Source organism: Falco punctatus, assembly GCF_963210335.1.
Source record: "Falco punctatus genome assembly, chromosome: 2".
In the NCBI taxonomy this organism is placed as follows: Eukaryota; Metazoa; Chordata; class Aves; order Falconiformes; family Falconidae; genus Falco; species Falco punctatus.
In genome coordinates, this window is record NC_137581.1 from 51,981,674 (window position 1) to 52,001,241 (window position 19,568).

General features: G+C 38.4%; 2 protein-coding genes across 3 annotated transcripts in view; one reads left to right on the forward strand and one right to left on the reverse strand.

Annotated features, from left to right (window-relative positions):
- Nucleotides 1-1,529, reverse strand: part of LOC308059154 (uncharacterized protein) — a gene marked incomplete at its 5' end in the record, with an annotated part of 61,160 nt that extends 59,631 nt beyond the window's left edge. Inside the window, 2 exons of the mRNA XM_080376091.1 lie at nt 357-479; nt 1,432-1,529. Coding sequence (XP_080232217.1) covers nt 357-479; nt 1,432-1,529 — 221 coding nt within the window. The remainder of the gene's footprint in view (nt 1-356; nt 480-1,431) is intronic.
- Nucleotides 122-19,093, forward strand: SLITRK5 (SLIT and NTRK like family member 5). 2 transcript variants are annotated; one of them, XM_080375643.1, is made up of 2 exons: nt 122-198; nt 2,697-19,093. In XM_080375643.1, the coding sequence occupies exon 2, from the start codon at nt 2,705-2,707 to the stop codon at nt 5,582-5,584; it is 2,880 nt and encodes a 959-aa protein (XP_080231769.1). In that variant the 5' UTR covers nt 122-198; nt 2,697-2,704; the 3' UTR covers nt 5,585-19,093. The 2 variants fall into 2 exon arrangements, with proteins under 2 accessions (XP_080231769.1, XP_080231770.1); XM_080375644.1 differs by lacking the exon at nt 122-198 and adding an exon at nt 599-1,713.
- Nucleotides 19,094-19,568: the final 475 nt, after the last annotated feature.

Below are 19,568 nucleotides of genomic sequence, written 5' to 3' on the forward strand. Positions count from 1 at the left end.
CGCCCCTGTGCGAGCGCTGGTGTCTCGGCGCCGCCTGCGTGCGGGGGGTGTTTGTGTGCGTTCCGCACCGAGCCGCCCCGGCCGCTGCGATACTCGCCTCCGCCGCCGCCGCCCCGGTGGCTCCGCTCAGCGCCCGCGCAGCGGGTCGGCGTCTTCATGGGCTGACACCATGCTTGGGCCCTGGAGATTTCGGGCGAAGTAAGTACCGGGGTTGACTTTTCTCGCGCTCTCTTTCTGCCTTTTCTTCCTCCCTTCCTTCCCCCCAACCCCCCGGCTCTTCCCCGCCGGGTCTTTCTTTGCTGTTGCTTTCCACCCCCAACCCCTCCCCCCCCCCCCGGAAAGCCATGTCTCCCAACTCTGGGTGCTGCTCAGTGGGGTGCCGCTGTCCGGCGGGGGCTGCTTGCTGCTGCTGCTGCTGTCGGCGGTACTGAAGGCTGCTTCGAGCCGGATATGCAGTGCGGTAATCTAAGGGTTGAACTCTTCGGGGAAAAAAACCACACACACAAGAAAAATCCCAATGCAACCCTTTTCCTCTTCTCCCCTCCCCCTCGTCGCGCGCCCCCCCCCCCCCCCCCCCCCCCCCAGTCTGAACCTCTGTAGGGAGCTGGCGAACAGCAGCACGCAGTCATCACAGAGGGGTTTCCAGGGCGGGATTGCAACCTTGCATATAGCCAGCTACAACTTTATTTTCTTTACCTACCCACACCCCCTCCCCCCCCCCCTTTTTTTTTTTTTCAGGGAAAGGAAGAAAGGAGGAGGGAGGGAATATTGTATTTGCCTCCTTTAATAACCATAATTGAATTAAAGTTGTAAAATGCCTGGGAGTTTTAACACTGACCGGGCAGGTTCAATGCCTTTTTTCTTCCACACACACCCCCCTCCGAAGAACTGTTGGTTAATGGATGAATGGATCTGATCGAGCTGAGAAAGAATATGCTAGATACATGCCTTTGAGTAAGATTTCTGCTGCCTTTATGCAGTGAAGCCTTTTGCTTTGAGTAATTCCAATTCAGTTGACGTCTGGTCAGAATTAGAGAGAGATTCACCAAGACTTCCGATTTCTTGCTGCATGACTGCCTTTGCTGCAAGTGCTAGATTTGCAGCCGTGAACCTGATGCCACAGGAGATGTCTTGCAGTACTGAGACTTCCTGTTTTTTAGGATGCGTTCCTCCAAACCAGAGTTGCATCATGAGAATTGGAGCTCTGAGGTGGACGATAGAAAATGCAAGCCTGCTCCAAGATCCCAGCGTTTAAGCCTGGATGATTTATTAGTCTTCCCTTACTGACACACACAATGCATTTATTTTCCCTGTTCATATTGTTTTTAGACTAGCAGAAGTAGAAGAAAGCCACAAGGAGTCAGAAAGACTGCAAGAAGGAATGGAAATGGGATTTGTTTCCAGCTAGGTGGAATTTGGGTATTAACTTACTGACATAGGTCAATGGTAGGGTTTCCCTTCCAACCCCCTTGGCTTTTAATCAGCCTGGGTGTCTTCTCCCCTAAAGGATGAAGAGTACTGACAGCCATCGCTGCTTATAATCAGTAACTCTGATGCTTGGAGTGTTGGCTATGAGATATTTCCATGAGACCTATTTAGATCTCTCCACTTCTACCAGCCTAGTTTTGCAGAACATTGGGAATAAACGCTTTGTCAGATATGGCTGAGTCTCTGAAGATCATCTGCATGTTTTACATTTTTCACAAATTTGGGGTGAGTGGTTAAAACATTTCCTTTAAGTGTGTGTGTGTGTGTGTGTGTGTGTGTGTGTATAAGAACTGAAGATCTCTGTTTGCTAGTCAGCTCTGTTACATTGTATATAACTTGGGGGGGGGCAATCATAAAATAGATTAAAATTATTTACTTTTGTGAAGATACAAGATTTCTATCACTGAGGAGAGCTGTTAAGTGCACTGAAGTAGGAGGTTAACATATTTAATCTCACTACTGAAGAATTCCAGCACAAAGGTCATATGGGGGTGCATGGGGGAGTGTGTGTGTGGGGGGATCCATGCATGTCTGTGTGGGGGTGTGTGTGCTTTGCAAATGTACAGCTAGAAAAAAAGAAAAACACCATAAAAGAGTTTTAAGAAATGTGTGTTGTAAAGAATGTGTCAGTATTCCCTCTGTTGAATTAAGCTGCCGTTTTCAGCACTGAGCATTTTTCTTTGGATTCCTACCATGGCGTTTCCACCACCGGTTAAAAATCAAGGTAGAAGGAGGGGAAGACGTTGGTGCGCTGTTCAGTGGGGAGGTTCTGAAGGGAAGGGGGAGCTGGGTAATAGGGGAGGTGGGAAACCTCGTAAAATGGTGCTTCTTTTCTCTTAAATTAGAACCGTGAAACTGAACTGACAGCCATTTTATGTATATTTATGGGGCTGGTCGTGAAAAAGAAATCCAAGGAAGCATGGAAATGCACCCCACACAAACAGAACCAGAACAATTCCTACTGTGACCTCACCTTTTTAAACACCACAGACATTTGACTTGCTAGGAGTTGCCTATCAGCCTTTTAATCAATCCATGTCATCCAGTTTTCAAAAGTGTGGGAATTAGAAGTGACAGGAGTTTTTTTGTTTGTTTGATTAACAATCCATTCTCTACCCCACTGAAGATACATATAAACTTTGTGTCCATTTTAAGTTTTATGAAGGTATACTATTACGCTGCTTTCTTTTTTCTCCTTATCCTTACAGGAAATAAAATGTACGCTTGCTGCTCTACAGTAACTTTGGAACAGGACCTCAACAAAAAAATGCATATCTGGATGCTGCAGACGATCGCATTTGCTTTAACATCACTAGTCCTTTCGTGGGCAGAAAGCATCGAGTATTATGGGGAAATCTGTGATAATGCGTGTCCTTGTGAGGAGAAGGACAGCATCTTAACAGTGAGCTGTGAAAACAGAGGGATCATCAGCCTTTTTGAGATCAGTCCACCAAGGTTCCCTGTCTACCACCTCTTGTTGTCTGGGAACCTTTTGAACAGGCTGTACCCAAACCAGTTCGTAAATTATACGGGGGCTTCAATTTTGCATCTGGGGAGCAATGACATACAAGACATTGAAACTGGGGCCTTTCATGGTCTGAGAGGTTTAAGAAGGCTGCACCTGAACAATAACAAGCTGGAACTTTTACGGGATGACACTTTCCTTGGGCTAGAGAGTTTGGAATACCTACAGGTCGATTATAATTATATTAGTGTCATTGAACCCAATGCCTTCAGCAAACTGCACTTGCTGCAGGTGCTGATTCTGAATGATAACCTCCTCTCCAGTTTGCCCAACAACCTTTTCCGTTTTGTGCCCTTAACTCACCTGGACCTGAGGGGTAACCGGCTGAAGCTGTTGCCCTATGTGGGCCTTTTGCAGCATATGGATAAAGTGGTGGAGCTACAGCTGGAGGAAAACCCCTGGAATTGCTCTTGTGAGTTGATTGCTCTAAAGGATTGGCTAGACAGTATCTCCTACTCTGCCCTGGTGGGAGATGTGGTTTGTGAGACCCCTTTCCGCTTACATGGTCGAGACTTGGATGAAGTCTCCAAGCAGGAGCTTTGCCCCAGGAGGCTCATCTCGGATTATGAAATGAGACCGCAGACACCATTGAGCACCACAGGGTACTTCCACACTACCCCGGCCTCGGTCAACTCTGTGGCCACTTCTTCTTCAGCTGTTTACAAATCCCCCTTGAAGCCCCCCAAAGGGACCCGCCAGCCCAACAAGACAAGGGTGCGCCCCACCTCCCGCCTGCCCTCAAAAGACCTGGGATACAGCAACTATGGCCCCAGCATTGCCTACCAGACCAAATCCCCGGTGCCTTTGGAGTGCCCCACTGCCTGCACCTGCAACTTACAGATTTCTGACCTGGGCCTCAATGTTAATTGTCAGGAGAGGAAGATTGAGAGCATTTCTGAACTGCAGCCCAAACCCTATAATCCCAAGAAGATGTATCTGACAGAAAACTACATTGCACTGGTACGCAGGGCAGATTTTGTGGATGCCACTGGGTTGGATTTGCTGCATCTGGGCAATAATCGGATCTCGGTCATTCAGGACCGAGCTTTTGGGGATTTAACTAATTTGCGAAGACTGTACCTGAACGGGAACCGGATCGAGCGGCTGAGCCCAGAGCTGTTCTATGGGCTACAAAGCCTGCAGTACCTCTTCCTGCAGTACAATGTCATTCGAGAGATAGAGGCAGGCACCTTTGAATCTGTCCCCAACCTTCAGCTCTTGTTTTTGAACAACAATCTGCTGAGGTCTTTGCCGGGGAACATTTTTTCTGGTCTGTCTCTCTACAGGCTGAGCCTGCGGAGCAACCACTTCTCCTACCTGCCAGTGAGCGGGGTGCTGGACCAGCTGAAATCCCTGCTGCAGATCGACCTGCACGAGAACCCCTGGGACTGCACCTGCGACGTGGTGGGCATGAAGCTGTGGCTGGAGCAGCTCAACACCGGTGTCCTGGTGGACCAGGTTATCTGCGAGTCCCCTAAGAAGTTTGCCCAGAGCGACATGCGGGCCGTCCGGGCGGAGCTGCTGTGCCCCGACTACTCGGACATCCTCGTCTCCACGCCCACGCCGTCCCCGGGCCAGCTGCCGGCCAGGACCACCCCCTCCTCCTCCACCGTGCGCCTTAACGGCACGGCGGCGGCGGGCGGCTCCGCGCCCGCAGGCGGCCCCGGCGGCGGCGGCTCCTCCGTGCCGCTCTCGGTGCTGATCCTCAGCCTGCTGCTGGTCTTCATCATGTCCGTCTTCGTGGCGGCGGGGCTCTTCGTCCTGGTGATGAAGCGGCGCAAAAAGGGCCAGGGTGACCACGCAAGCGCCAACAACTCCGACGTGAGCTCCTTCAACATGCAGTACAGCGTCTACAGCGGCGGCCACCAACAGCACCATCACCACCCCCACCTCCAGCAGCACCCGCCCCACCGCGGCGGCGGGGGGGGCGGCGGGGGCGGGGGGAGCGCGGCGTTGCCCAAAGTGAAGACCCCCGCCGGCCACGTCTACGAGTACATCCCGCACCCCTTGGGCCACATGTGCAAAAACCCCATCTACCGCTCCCGGGAGGGCAACGCGGGTGAGGATTACAAAGACCTCCACGAGCTCAAGGTCACCTACAGCAGCCACCCCCTGCAACCCGGGGGGGGGGCACCGCCGCCCCCGCCGCCGCCGGCGGCCGGCGGGGAGGATGCGCCTGTGCGCAGCCCCGCGTACAGCGTGAGCACCATCGAGCCGCGGGAGGAGCTGCTCTCCCCGGTGCAAGACGCCGATCGCTTTTACAGGGGCATTTTGGAGCCCGACAAACACTCCTCGTCCACGCTGGGTACACCCGGTTCCACCCTCCCCGACTACCCCAAGCTCCCCGCCGCCTACACCTACTCCCCCAACTATGACCTTAGGCGTGCGCACCAGTACTTGCACCCGGGGCCGGGGGATGGCAGGCTCCGGGAGACGGTGCTCTACAGCCCGCCGAGTACTGTCTATGTAGAGCCCAACAGGAACGAGTACCTGGAGCTAAAAGCAAAACTAAATGCAGAGCCGGACTACCTCGAAGTGCTGGAAAAACAGACCACATTCAGCCAGTTCTGAGAAACAGCCCCCCTCCGCCCCCACCCCGCCAGCCACAGCAGCTCCTTCTCTAGAGTATTTGTATTTAACAACCACACGCAAAACAAACGTAAATGCAGACCTCCCCCTCCACCTTGCCCCTCCCCTCCTTTTTTTCCCCGTTAAATTCATTTTATTGTAGGGTGAAGTGCCTTGGCACAGAATTTTTCAGCTTCGGGGAATGATTCTGGAAGGGTGTGCTGTTTATTTTATTTTATTTATTATTTTAATTTAATTTGATATAAGGGGTTTTTTTTTTTTTTCTTTTTTTATTTTTTTTTTTTCTTCTTCTACTTTTACTGTGTTTGGAAGTAAGAAACCACCTATTGTGTAAATTGGGCACAACACTGGCATTGTGCCTGTGTCCATGTGTGCTTGGGCAAGGTGGCAAGAGGGTCATGTCAGGTCATATTCAGTTTGCAAGTACAGAAGTCATGGTAACTTTTTGGTGGTGGTGGGTTGTTTTGTGTGGGTTTTTTTGTTCAGACATTGTTTAATTTTGTTTTCTTTCTGGTTGAAGAGTACAGCGCACATTTTCCCCTTTTAGCCATGTGTGAGTCTAAATGGCTTTTATGGAGAGATTAGCACACCCTGACTTTAATACAAGGTTTCCTTTTTTTAAGGATGTGTTTGTATGCTTTCTGGACTTTTGAATTAAAAAATATATTATGATCTTTAAAAGGATCACTGTAGATGTGGACAAATCATCAAGGAGTGCAGAGATATATGATCCATAACTGGTTAGTGAAAATAACTTATTGATGAAATATAAAAAAAATATTTTATTGTAGCACCTATTTTTATATGCACATTAGCATTTCTCTTTCCTTCACTATTCTAGGGCCTAATCCTGCAAATTCTTACTTGTGAAAGAAGTCCCAGCTTAGGCCACCGTCCTACAGGCACTTAAGCACATGAACAACTTTACCAATGCGTGTAAGTCCTGTAGACTCACTCATTGAGCAAAGTTAGTCAAACACCCAAAAGATTAGGATAGAGGATGCAGAACTATTCTTACAAGTAAAACTACTGGGACATTTAAGTGTTTCTTCTTTTTTCAGGATGGGGTCCAAAGTCTCCAGATTGCTTTAAAGTGTTGCACTACATTGAGAGCTTTTTTTCCCAAAGCTGATGTAGTATCAGAAGGACCTTTTAAATCATTACAGATAATGCCAATTATGACCAAATCTTTACGGACAATCTAAGACATCAGATCTGATCACAATAGAAAAAAAATTGATGTTTCTCTATTTAAAAATGTACCTTTTAGCAACCTCCTGCTCAGGCATCTGGTTGGGCAAGCTAGTGAGGGACATGTAGGAGGCATTCATTTTAGCAGGAAAAAAGTGTTTCATTTTTGTCACTTGATTTTTTTTTTCTTTCTTTCTTTTTCTCTCTTTTTTATTAGTTAACCAAAATATAATGATTTTACAACTGTTGTAGCCAGTTTCTGATTGTTTAGTCAAGTAAAATTGCACTTGTACAGATCCATGTGTTTACTGGCATCCTGAAAGACCAAATAATGGACTGTACACATCTATATACAATGTCTTTACCCCTTTGGGCAGCAGGCAATGGCAAGGATATTCATAAACAGAGAATCACTGTAAGATGGGACAACTGATGTCTCATATGTATCCCAGCACATGTGATTTTTTAATAGTTTCTGAATAAACACTTGATAAATATTTCAAATGTAAGATCATGAAGTAATGAGTATCTGAAATTTAAAATTTCTTGCCAAAATCATCTGTTTGTACGTTGGATTCTCTTTACTAGCAATTATGGCTCATCAGAAAGATCTAACATTTCCAGGCAAAACATAATTTGTTCTTTATTTTCGAAACATGACATACGGCAATTACCAGCACACATAACATGGGTCAGAGAGCAACACAGGGATATGTGTTTCACTAACATGTTGAATAGGATAGTTTTATATTTACAATTTGTTTCCTTACTGAAGTGTTCTTTGAAATATGGAACAGGGTAAGTGATATTTCACCTGTGGTTTTGTCTTTCTTCATTAGGTTACCATGTTTGGTGATGTTTTCAGAGTTGCTGACTAGTACATATTTTATGGCAAAAGGGCTCTGTTCTGTTCTGCTTTTCCTATCCATATATGATGTCACTTTCTACAAAAACAAAGCTATAAAACTGGTCTGTTAAAATTCAAGATAAATGGTTTGTTGGCATGTGTTCTTCCCTCTATGCCACCCACACTGAGAAAAAGAGGGGGGAAAAAAAAAGCATGACTGTATTTAGCTTGATTTAGCTTGGACAGTTTAGCAAGTAGAGTGTTATTTCAGTTTGAAATGCAGGTATGAGGAGTTTTCTTTTGTCACAAGAGACACAACACATGGCTGTTCTGTGTACTGCTCTCTATCTCCTGCAGACTTCCCATTGACACTAGTGAGAGATGTGAGTGTTGCTGCCGAGGTGCAGTTTTGCAGTTCTAATTCTGAATTACCGCCTTTATAACTATTGCTGAAACCAGTGGCCTGGTTCTCCTTCCATTTAAACTCAGTAGAGGCATGCTGTTGTTAAATGGGTATAAGTAAGAAAATTGTCAGACTTACTGGCTTTGTCATTCACTAAGAGAAAGGCGAACTCAGTAAGGATTGAATGAGAAGGACCTGCAAACTGTGTCTGTTCATGTATATATATTTTTTTTTTCCTGTGTGATTCTAAACTCATAAACAGAAGTTTGCATAGGTGTCAATACAAATGTAGGATTAGGTCCTTAACGTGAAAGGTACATTTAACATGGCATTCTGCCACAAAGAGGCAGCATCCACAAATGAGTAAATGAGCAGGAATTGCTTCGATTTTTAAGAAATAGCTGATAGAAATGCTTCCGCAGTCTGTTTATGCTTGCATTCTGATGCTGCCATTTCTGAGGCTGGTAGTACTTCTGCTTCCATATTTTCTACATGCACTTAATAACTGGTAATGAAGAATTTTGCTAACAGTCTGCACTAAAATCAGAACGATTAATTTAAATCTCTTCAACTTCTCATCTTCAGTAGAAAAAAATATCAGTTCCATTATTGGAGGAAAAAAAATGTTATCATTTACCTTCAGAAAGTGCATTCTTGAAGATAAATCCTTAAAAAAAGGATGCAGAGTACAAAACAATATTCTTTAGTCCATAATTATCCTGAAACAGACCTGAAAGAGCTATTTGTCAATGAGGACTTTAATGGAAGTAGGATTTCCCACTCAGTATAACTCATATAACATCTGTGGAAAATTATAATAAGAAAAAGCAGATGAGAATATGACTTGATAAAGGGAGATGTGCCTCTGATTTGAAAACAGGATAATTTGTTTAAAGAAAACTCATTTGTATAAGAATGTGATCTTTGTTTTTTTAGCAAGAACAGTGAAACCTTCTGCATGATCATCTTCTGAGTTAGTGCTGACCGAAGAGGTAAAAATGTGACGAAAAAAAAATCATATTTTGAGAATTCTGAGTATTTTTTTAGCTTGTTTTAGTTTGGTTATCAGACAGGATTAGGTTGATTTTTAGAGTGATGTTTTCCCTTTTTTTTTTTTTTTTTTCTTGTTGTTTTGACAGGTTGTATTGAGCTTATTGAATCTCTCATATGGTCTCACATTTAATTTCAAAGGTGCAGGAAATTCTGTGAAAAAAAATGGAAAAGAGTCCTAATTTCTCAGTGTAACTACTAGAATCAAACCATGGATTGTGATACTATAGAACATTTTTTCTTACAAAGTAAATGAAATATTCTTTGTACTTTCTTTTGGTTTTTTTTTTTTAGTATTGTGACAATTTAATGTCCTAAATCCTAATGGTGACTTTAGGGGTGAGACACCTTTTTCTCTTTCTTGCTCTCCTTTTTCTTTTCCTTCTCTTCTCTTCTCTTCTCTTCTCTTCTCTTCTCTTCTCTTCTCTTCTCTTCTCTTCTCTTCTCTTCTCTTCTCTTCTCTTCTCTTCTCTTCTCTTCTCTTCTCTTCTCTTCTCTTCTTCTCTTCTCTTCTCTTCTTCTCTTCTCTTTCCTCTTGTTTTATTTTCTTTACCCTCTAATTTCTAGACTTTCTTACACACTGCATGAAACACCAAATACTATGTCAGTCCCATCATCAATTAGAAGTCGGATATAAACACAGTTTCCACTTTTATAATTCTAGAGACCAAATTCTCACACCTTTTTTTTTAGATTTACCTCCCATTATTTTAATGGTCACTTAAGGTTATAAAAACATGTTCAGTTGATTTTGCATACTACAGTATTTAATTTCTGACTTTTCCTATGTTTTCATTTTTTATAAAGCTTATAGCTAATTCTTGTGAGTATTCCTTTTAGGAAAATATTAGACATGGTGGTACCTTTTCCCATATTGTGTAATAATTTAATTCTTAAAGTAATATAACAAAATTAATGGTAAAATACAATAAAAAATGATCCTCTGACCTAAGGAAAACACAGCTAAAAATCTAAAAAGAGCTAAAAAGTCAGACCAGAGTGTTGTGTGTTTCTTACAGAAACTTGAGAGTCTGCTTAATGCATATGGTTCCCTCTCAGGGGGGAGAGTCCATTAAGGCACTACATCCTGAAGGACAGGGTAAACAAGAGCTCCTTCATTATTAGAGGGCAGGTTCTTTATATTGCTCCCTGTCTCCAGGGAACCCAAATAGCCTTTCATTTGGTTAAAGACTGGCATACTGAAATGCAGCATCTCCAAAAGAGCTTCTAGAGAAGGGGGCCAAAATCTTTGGTTGTCTTATGTAGAACTCGGAACACTACTGGCACTACTGGCATTAAACCAGAAAAATGGGTAGGGAAGGCAGAGTGAATGGCAGACACAATTCCATAGCTGTCAGCCTTCAAATGGTTTTCACATTTCTATTGATTATTTGATTGTAGGGAACTTGTACCTCTTCTCTGCAGCATCCATTTACTCTGGAAAATGTAGAGCTTGAAGCTAAGGAGTGACGAGAGGCTGGAGGAGTAGAGGAGTGAGGCAGTTCTGTGAAAGTGAGCAGGATAGCAGCACTGTGAACAGGGCGGCCGTACTACTTATTCATTTGCATCATTTCCCAACCCTTCTAAGAAGCTTTGCAATGTGCTCTGATAAATTAGAGAGCATGTAGATCTCCGCGCAGTCCAGCAATGCTGTCTTATGGATTTGTGTTTATCCATCTATGTATAAATACTATCCTAATATAAATATCACAGTTCTTTACAATTTATATTGTTTTTTTCTGTTAATTATTCAGCCACATTTCAGAGCATCTAGCGGTATGATAATAATCCGGAAATACTAAGCACAGTTATGCTTTAGAATAATGGTTTATTCTTAAAACACTGAACAGAACAGAGTTAGGAAACAAAAAGAGGCACATTTTGGTCCTAGGAACCAGAGGCATTTAGTTAATTGAATATACAAAGAAATAAAGTGTAATGAAGTTTGTAATTAAATGGTTATCAAATTAACTATTTAACTTACAGCTAATGGACAACATTTTGCTTCTAGTTGTGCAAATACAAAACTGGATTCTGTTGACTTAAGGAAGTTAAAAACCATTTACGTTGCTCTTATGAGTCAGGCTTTTTGTCACTGAAATAAGCCATTCTTTTAGTATTTCTGTTTTGTAAAGTGGAAAATTTGAATACAGTAATGATAAACATTTGTAGTTCTGCTATGTACCTCCAAAATTAATTACATTTCCAATCTGCTGACAAATTAACTGAACATTAATGTAGTATAGCACTGTAAAATTTATCTCAGAACCGTATTGTCCTGATTGTATGGGAAGTTCAGTTTATGTCCACATATACATTTGGAGAGAATGATGGACCATATGAAAAGACAGCATACCTTTATTTATTTCTGTGGGCTTGGTCCTGAAACCTTGAATTAGATTAAATAGGTAATGATAAAAATTGTTCTCTTTGTGGTGTTTTTGCCATGGAAGATGCAACCACTTTTACTGCATTCTTGCAGCCTCATATTTAACGTATTTTTAAATTTTGCTATTTTATAATTTGCTATAGTTATAAAACTATAGACCATGTCAAACACAAATTATTTTCTTTTTCTGTTTGGACATATGATTACTATTGTATATCATGACATGGTTCTGGGTGACCTTCCAAAAATGTGTCTAGAGTGGGCTAAGATAAACAGTGGAAATAGTATTTGTTTAGCTCAATATTTCATGTAATAAAAAAATTTATTCTCATGATTTCAACAGTATATCTGATTCTGTGAACATTAGAATATTGGCACCTTCTGGTAATTTTGTACCAATACTGTGGCAAAAAGTTTATATTTCTGTTTGGGAAAGGGGTCAGAGTGTGAGATTGCTGTTGTCAGGGAGATCATGTCAACTTTATTCAAAAATACTTTTAAATAATAGTACTGACTAAGTTAGATTCTTAAATTAAAACTTGAAATGTGACAATTTAGTACATTTTTCTAATTTCTGGAAGGGAGCTTAATTACCAAGTACATTATTATTTTAACTATCTGTATTTTTTTACCATCTGTATTTTAAAAAAGAAATATATATGTGTGTGTGTATATAGGGAAGTGTATGTATACATGTATATATAAGTATGCATATATATGTATACGTATGCATACACTTATATTTATCTATATTTCTTTAATTAAAATTGTCTTTACTCTGATGTAAGAACATTTCCACATATGTTTTGAAATCTCTTAGGCCTGGAATGAAGCTGAAGTGCTTCTTATAACATAAGAAGCATATAATGCTGTATGCAGAGTCACCAAAAAGTCACTCCAGTCCTACAAGACTTCAGTTTGTCTAATATAGTAATATAAATTTGGAGTTTGGGTTGCTAAGAACAAAAGTTCAGGACCAAATCCAGTTTGCAACTGGCACAACATAGACTGAGGGCCATTACTATTCCTGCACCTTAAAACTCTACCTTTTACATTTGAAGTATTATCAATTAACAGGAGTGGCCTGAATTTAACTTTGCTGTAACTCCATTACAATAGCATTTACTTTGCCGAGCCAAATGGTAAACAAATACATACCAAATGTATTTATAAAAATGAAAACAGTTCTTACAAAGTTCTCAGTATTGGATATCTGAGTTTATTTTTAAAATAATAATTTCATAAATGTATTTTATTATGCAGTAATTATCACATGACAAAGATTTTTTCTCTTTCTAGATGCTGAACTTAGGTAAAATATTTGGGTTTTTAGTCACAACTGTAATAAAACTGGTAGTCCCAAAGGCAATTGCTTTCTGCTAAAATTAAAGCAGGTTTGTTGACAGTATTGATACTCTTCAGCTATGATACAGTTTTATCACTGTAATTTATATTTCAAAATTTATAAAATTAAAAATTTTAAATGCACTTTCAGGTTGAAACTTTATTAATTTGAATCAAATATGCCATTACAGTTATCTAAAATTTATTAGTTATCAAATTTAAAATGGCTTTCACATAGGCTTTTTTAAGTCATTCATAGAACTTTTTATAAGTGACATAATGATGTAGCTACATAGGTTTATGTGTAGTTACATACAGTACTGCACGTTCAGTTAAATTTTATCTGATAATTTATAGCAAACCCAAATGTATAGGATACAGTACATTTCACATTAAGCTCAACATTCAAGAATATGTACATTTTTCTGTTTTCAGTGTTATAAGAAATGCCTACATTAAGATAAAGAAATTGAACCATATACTTTCAAAGAATATTCTGCTGAATCATTTCTTCTCAAGTATAAATATCTTCCTTTAGTGATGATGAAAAGTGCACCAAAGGAAAAATTGGCTAATCAGTATATTTGATGTTTTTGAAGTGAATGAAAATTCTCCCATTTATTTTATTTTTTGCAAATATGGAATGTCTTTACGGTTTGTCTTCTGGTTTTGTCTCTTCCTGTTAGAGACTATTTATTAGCTTACCGTGCATAGGGAAAATGCCTGCTGCAAAGGTGTTTCAAATCTCAGTTGGTTCTAACTTCTCTATTACTTATAACTTCGGCAGTTTCTAAAGGTTGGTTTCTTTCTTCAGTGATAAAATTATGCTTGATCTTTTAAGGGTGGATATTTTAAATTTATTTCCATCCAAAGATAGCATGCAATATAGTCAATACTGGTTGTGGAAATTATTTAAAAATACTATATATTGATGGGTTCATAAAGTTTATGACAGTAATGTTTAAAAACATTCTAACGCTTTAAAATGGAGTTAACAGTTACACATTTTCTGGTTTGATTTTTGGTTTCCTTGTCTTATTTTTTTTTTCCCCTACACATTACTGAATCAAGCTGCTTACCTTTGCTTCGAAGCCTGCTTTTTATTTTAAGTACAGAGCACAATTCTAAGCTATTGTTCTCAAGTGTGTATATTTTCTGTTAAAGAAAAGTATTGTACTCTCTTAGATAGCTATTGATTTTCTAAGCAGTATCACATGGTCTACATTTCTCCCCTCTTTCTCTCCATTCTTACACTGTGAGACAGTAAAGAGGCATAAGTATTTGCTTTTGTAGCTCTGATAGCTGGAGTAAGACCTTAAGCAAGATCCTCATCATCGTCAAAAGAAATTATGTTTACGGTAGGGTTGTTTTTTTTTGTTGGTTTTTTTTTTAAGTCTATCTATAGCATCATTAGTGTAAACTTGTAACATTAATACATACATACGTAAAACTACACTTACATGTATGCATGTCTGGGGCACCAGACAGGAAGAACAAAGCCTTTTTGTTGTTGTTGTAGCTGTTTTTTTAAATGCATCTTGTCTTAAAAAGAGGAACTGATTAAAAGTAGGCAATGCTTATATAATGAAGGTTTTCAGTAGAGTAATTAAGTGCAAAACAAACTCCTTATCGACAATTTTTGATTGGATCTGAAATGTTTCTTTTTTCTTTTTTGACATGTCAGGTAATAGCTACCAACAAGTAACTGGCAATGTACCATAATATGATGCTGAACGGTATAATCTATTAGGTTTATTGTGCAATATATTACTTAATAAGTTTTAAATGGTAGAAGTCTACTAACAGATATTGTACTAACTTGTACATCATCTCTTCCTTACCGATTTTTTTTCCTAAAGAATAAGAAGTTGCTACTCTTTTGGGAAACGTTGTTTCTATAAATAAAAGTAGTTTAAAATAATTATTCCAAATTCATCAATTTTTATAAATATTATTAAATGTATTTATAATGGTTACTAATTTATCATCCATGATTTTCTACAATGAATGTGTTCTATAATTTTCAGTATAGTTTATATACTGAATGTTATCTGTAATTAAATGTTTCTTAAGAATTCTTGGATTACTAAGAAGTTTCTGTAAGATTTGGTTAGGATCAGAGGTTTAATTATGAAGAAAAAAAGCATCCTCTCATCATTTTATCTTCATAATAATTTTCTTAGGAACAATTGTCCAAATGGACCAGATTTATTTTTTAAAATGTTAAAATGTTAAAATATGAATTTTGCCACATTTGATGTTTGAATGTTTGAGAATTTTTTACTGCACTATACAATCAACTGTCATGAAATATTGAAATTTTCCAACTTTGGCCTGATCAATACTATGTAATTTCAACTTACACCTACACAGCAAAACTGTTTTTCTTTATGTTCGTCTTACACATAGTTACCCTTACCTCCTGCTCTGTGTTGATGTAAGACCTCACAAATTTTCGTTTAATCATTAAATCTCGATATTATTTCACATAACTGTAACGGGAACATAATTTAACACAGTAATGAAGATAAAAGTTCAAAGGTATATTTTTATTCTCTGACTACTACCACGTGAATAATTTGATTGATGTGAGTAGTCTCAACAGGTTCAATCAGAATTTTTTGTGTAGCGTACTTTTATGTTTGGAGAAAAGCGATTCAGATGTATCTCTGACACACAGAGGCTTAGGTCAGTCCTTAGTCTGAGTTCTCATTCCCTTGATGGAGGAGTAAGTGTTTCTGAGCATATTAGGGTAATGATTACTGTTAGCAAAGTCTTTTCTTCCTTTAAAAAGGGAATTTTCTGTTTTTACTCATGTAGACAATATATGATGAGGTGTGTGTAACAGAGAGCATTTTGATATGCTCCAAAAGGCCTGAGGACCTGGAAATATAATATTAGTTCCATTTCTGAAACTCTTACTTTTTAATTTCCTGTATTTTGTTTTTAATTTAATGTTACTGGCTTGAAAAGGTTACTCATAATAATGTTTACACCTAATGGCAGAAAGGTACTGTGAGGGTTAATGAATATTTTTATTTATTCAGAGATTGAACTGTAAAGCCATATATAGAAGATAAGTAGTTACAGGTTCTGAATTTCTTCATTGTGTCTTGTTTTCTCAGAAAGTTAGATTATTTTATTCAAACAGGGATTACAGGATTTGAATGAAATATAAAGATGTTAAATAGCTGTCATCCAAAGGCTTCAATAAGAATTGTTATTGTTGTTGTCATTGAACTCTGAAAAATCAGGTCATGTTTATTTTTGGGACTTACTGGGTTTTTAGGAAGTGGGTGAACAGTGGCTCAGAGGCCTTGCACCTCTCCATGTTACAACTCGCTAAATGTCCACAGTGATGAAATAAGGGCCCTTTGTAGTGAATTCATGTTTTGAGAATATGGACAATTTATATTTATGTCTGCATTTTAAATATCTAAAAGTTAAATGCTGTCAAAACTGTTTTTTAATACTGAGAAGAATGTAGTTATTTGCAGGGTGAAGACTGAAAGCAAGGACTGTTGTTGCCAGAAGTGAAAGCAATGATTTTATTTTCGTTGTCCAAATGTAGAGACGGAAGAGTAGAAACATATAGAATATAGTGTACTGAATACTTAGAATATTGCAGAATCTTAAACATATAATCATATTTTTCAGACGTTTACAGCCTTTTAACCCTTTATATGAGATTCTTAAAAATGAAGGAGGCTTTAGCTGTAGTTAGGGCAGCATAGTCAGAAGACAGGCAGGTATTTTGGTCTATCTTATTTTACATAACCTAAGAAAAATCCTTTTGATTGGCTGAATTTTCTTTTTTTTTCATTACACAGGAATCAGAATTCTTCACATCAAAGTTGGAAATTATAGTGTCACAAATTGACTCAGTGCCTGGACAAATAATCATTCAGCAGCAGCATTAAAATTGCTACAGCAAACTAAAATTTGAAATTAAGATATGATGTTCTATGACCATGGGAGATATTTGTGAGAGTGCTTTGTTGAAAACTAATTGATAATTATGGCTTGTATTCTTCTAACACCTTTCTTCCCAAAGGATCCTAAAGTGCCTTACAAAATTAGGGCCTGTTCCTGCCCTGATTGAAGTCAATGGGAGCACTGCCAATGGGAACAGCACTGGGCACTTAAGAAGCTAATAAAAGCTGCATTCAGACATCACTTCTGCCACTGAAATGTGTAACTGTTCAACTTACACAGCAATACTCCCCAGTGGTTTAACACAGGAAGTGAATATTATCATATACAGATTGCAAATTTAAAAAAGAAAATAGAATTTTAAAGGGATACGTGGTCAAAATATTAGTGTAAATATCCCAGATTTTGGTTAAGATTTCTGTTTCAGAGTTCATCCAAACATATTTTTGTATTTTTTTCAGAGGTTTTGAACATTATTTCCAGTAGTTCTAATGACTGGTATAACTTTCATTATTCATATGTTCTATATGCATATTTTGGAGCTCAGATTTGCATTTTTCTGCAATAATATCAAATAATTTCAGAAAAATATAACACAGAAATACAGGAAATCGTCTATATTTATTGTATTCTTTTGATTATTTTTAATTGCTACCTGAGGAAAGCTTGATATTACAATCAGTATTTGACATATATTTCCATACTTTTTCATTTCATATCTTAAGCTGACTGCTGCGATACGGCAAGGATAGGATTCAACATTTGTATACCTGGGATGCCACTTGAAAGCAAACTTGATTTTCAATACAGGGCCTTTCACGTAAAATTTGTCAGCTACAAAAGCACTAAGTGGCATGCATTGATGAAAAAAAAAAAAAAAAAAGTGGTAACTAATGCAGATATTTGTAATACTATGAAAAGGCCTGAATAGCTTTTCAGCATTTTTTCTCAACCATTCATATTGGTCAATGAGGAAATAATTAAATTACTTACATTTTTAAAAATTTTTACAATTTAAAAGCTGAAAGAAAAATTTTCAAGACACCATAAGAAATTCCTCGGCTATTGGACTGTTTTGTTTGGCTCTAGTTAGAAGTTTTAAGATGGGGTTGAAAAATAAGCAGCTCCAAGGGTAGCTAACCATCACAACTATTTATCTAGTAGAATATGTAGCAACTGAAGTATTTGAATCAGATGGTGTATACATGTATTCAAAAAGAGGTTTGAGATTACAGGCCTGGATAAATTAAACACTAGTCTTATTGAATCCTTCTAGCCTTACTAAATAAATATCTATTAAATCCTCTGGCAAAATCACAGAAGACCCAGCTTTGCATTTTTGACATGTCCAAGTTGAAAATACTCTGTATGGTTCACTGAAATACTATATTTACTTTACTAAACCCCCCCACCAACAAATATAACCCAATTTTTAAAGAATGTTCACTTTTTCTTGCTGTACCTGGATAAGATATTTATAGTGTAATTGAATTCCTTTGCCCATCCCACCACAGAAAGTTAAGAAGTAGTTCATACAAGGGATTTTCAGCAAAATCACAGCATATTGTATGCTTCTGTTATATAGGTGTGGTCTTCGAGTAGTTTTGAATTTGTTAGAGGAAGGCACTCTGTTAGAACTTAATTAATCAGTAGATATAAACGTCTCTCTCAGCCTTTTGTAACAATAAGAACCTGGAAATACACAAATTACAAAGTCTACGCTGGATGAACAAATGCCATGTTTTCTTATCTACATTACTGGCTAGAAAACTCACATCTTCCCCTGTAAGAATTTGACATAAGCAAAAGTAATTTGACATAACTGTTCCAGAAAGCTACAGACAGATAGGGAAAACAGCCACCAAAGTTAACAGCTAATTATTTTCTTTCATATGTTTTTTTCAATAAAAGTAGTATATTTTTTAATTCTTTAAGTCATTACTATGCCATAAACACATTTTATAGTTTATAGTATAATAAAAGACATATTAAGGTTGATACTGCACTGTCTTTTTCACACACACACACAAAAGCAAAAAAGATGTAACTATGCATGTGCTGATGACAGGCCAGGAGGAATTTAGCACTTCAGACAAAATAGGATTAGATTTTATCCTTAGGATAGGATTACTGTGTGATCTCATGGTCACTTAATAGGTTTCCTATTAGATCTTCCCTAAGGCTTGTTTTTACAGTCCTTAATCAGGCAAAACACCCAATGAAATCAGTGCACTTTTGCTTAGCAGTTTTCAATCTCTTCTTTAGAATTCTAATTATTTAATACATATACACTTATATAATAAATAAAGGGCTAAATGACAGATAATAAAAAAATTAAGTTGAAGTCCTATGCCTTTAAGGATCTGGGCCTAAATGACTAATGCAATACTAAGATCATTTATCTATCTTGTATTAGAAACAAATTAGCTATTGTCAAATTCTGCATTCTTTGCTAATTTCCATCTTGCTCAGCAAAGCATTGTAGGATCAGACCTTTAAAATATTTTGTATTATGTTTCTTCACTAATAAATATTTTGTAAGACTTTACTGGGTACTACAATACTTTTTTGTTTTCATTAATTTCCATTAAATATGTTTTTATTGGCATATCTGTAACCGTTACAGAAAACATGAACTTTGTATTAGAAAGTGAGGTGAAAATAGCAGTTCTCCTTTTTTGGAGGGGACATGCTCAATATACCCCCACCCCACCCCCCTTTTCCTGAGAAAGTACTATTTTTCAAATGTATTTTAGAATTTGTTAAATAAAAATCTTCCTGACAAATAAAACATGATTTTGCATAAAAT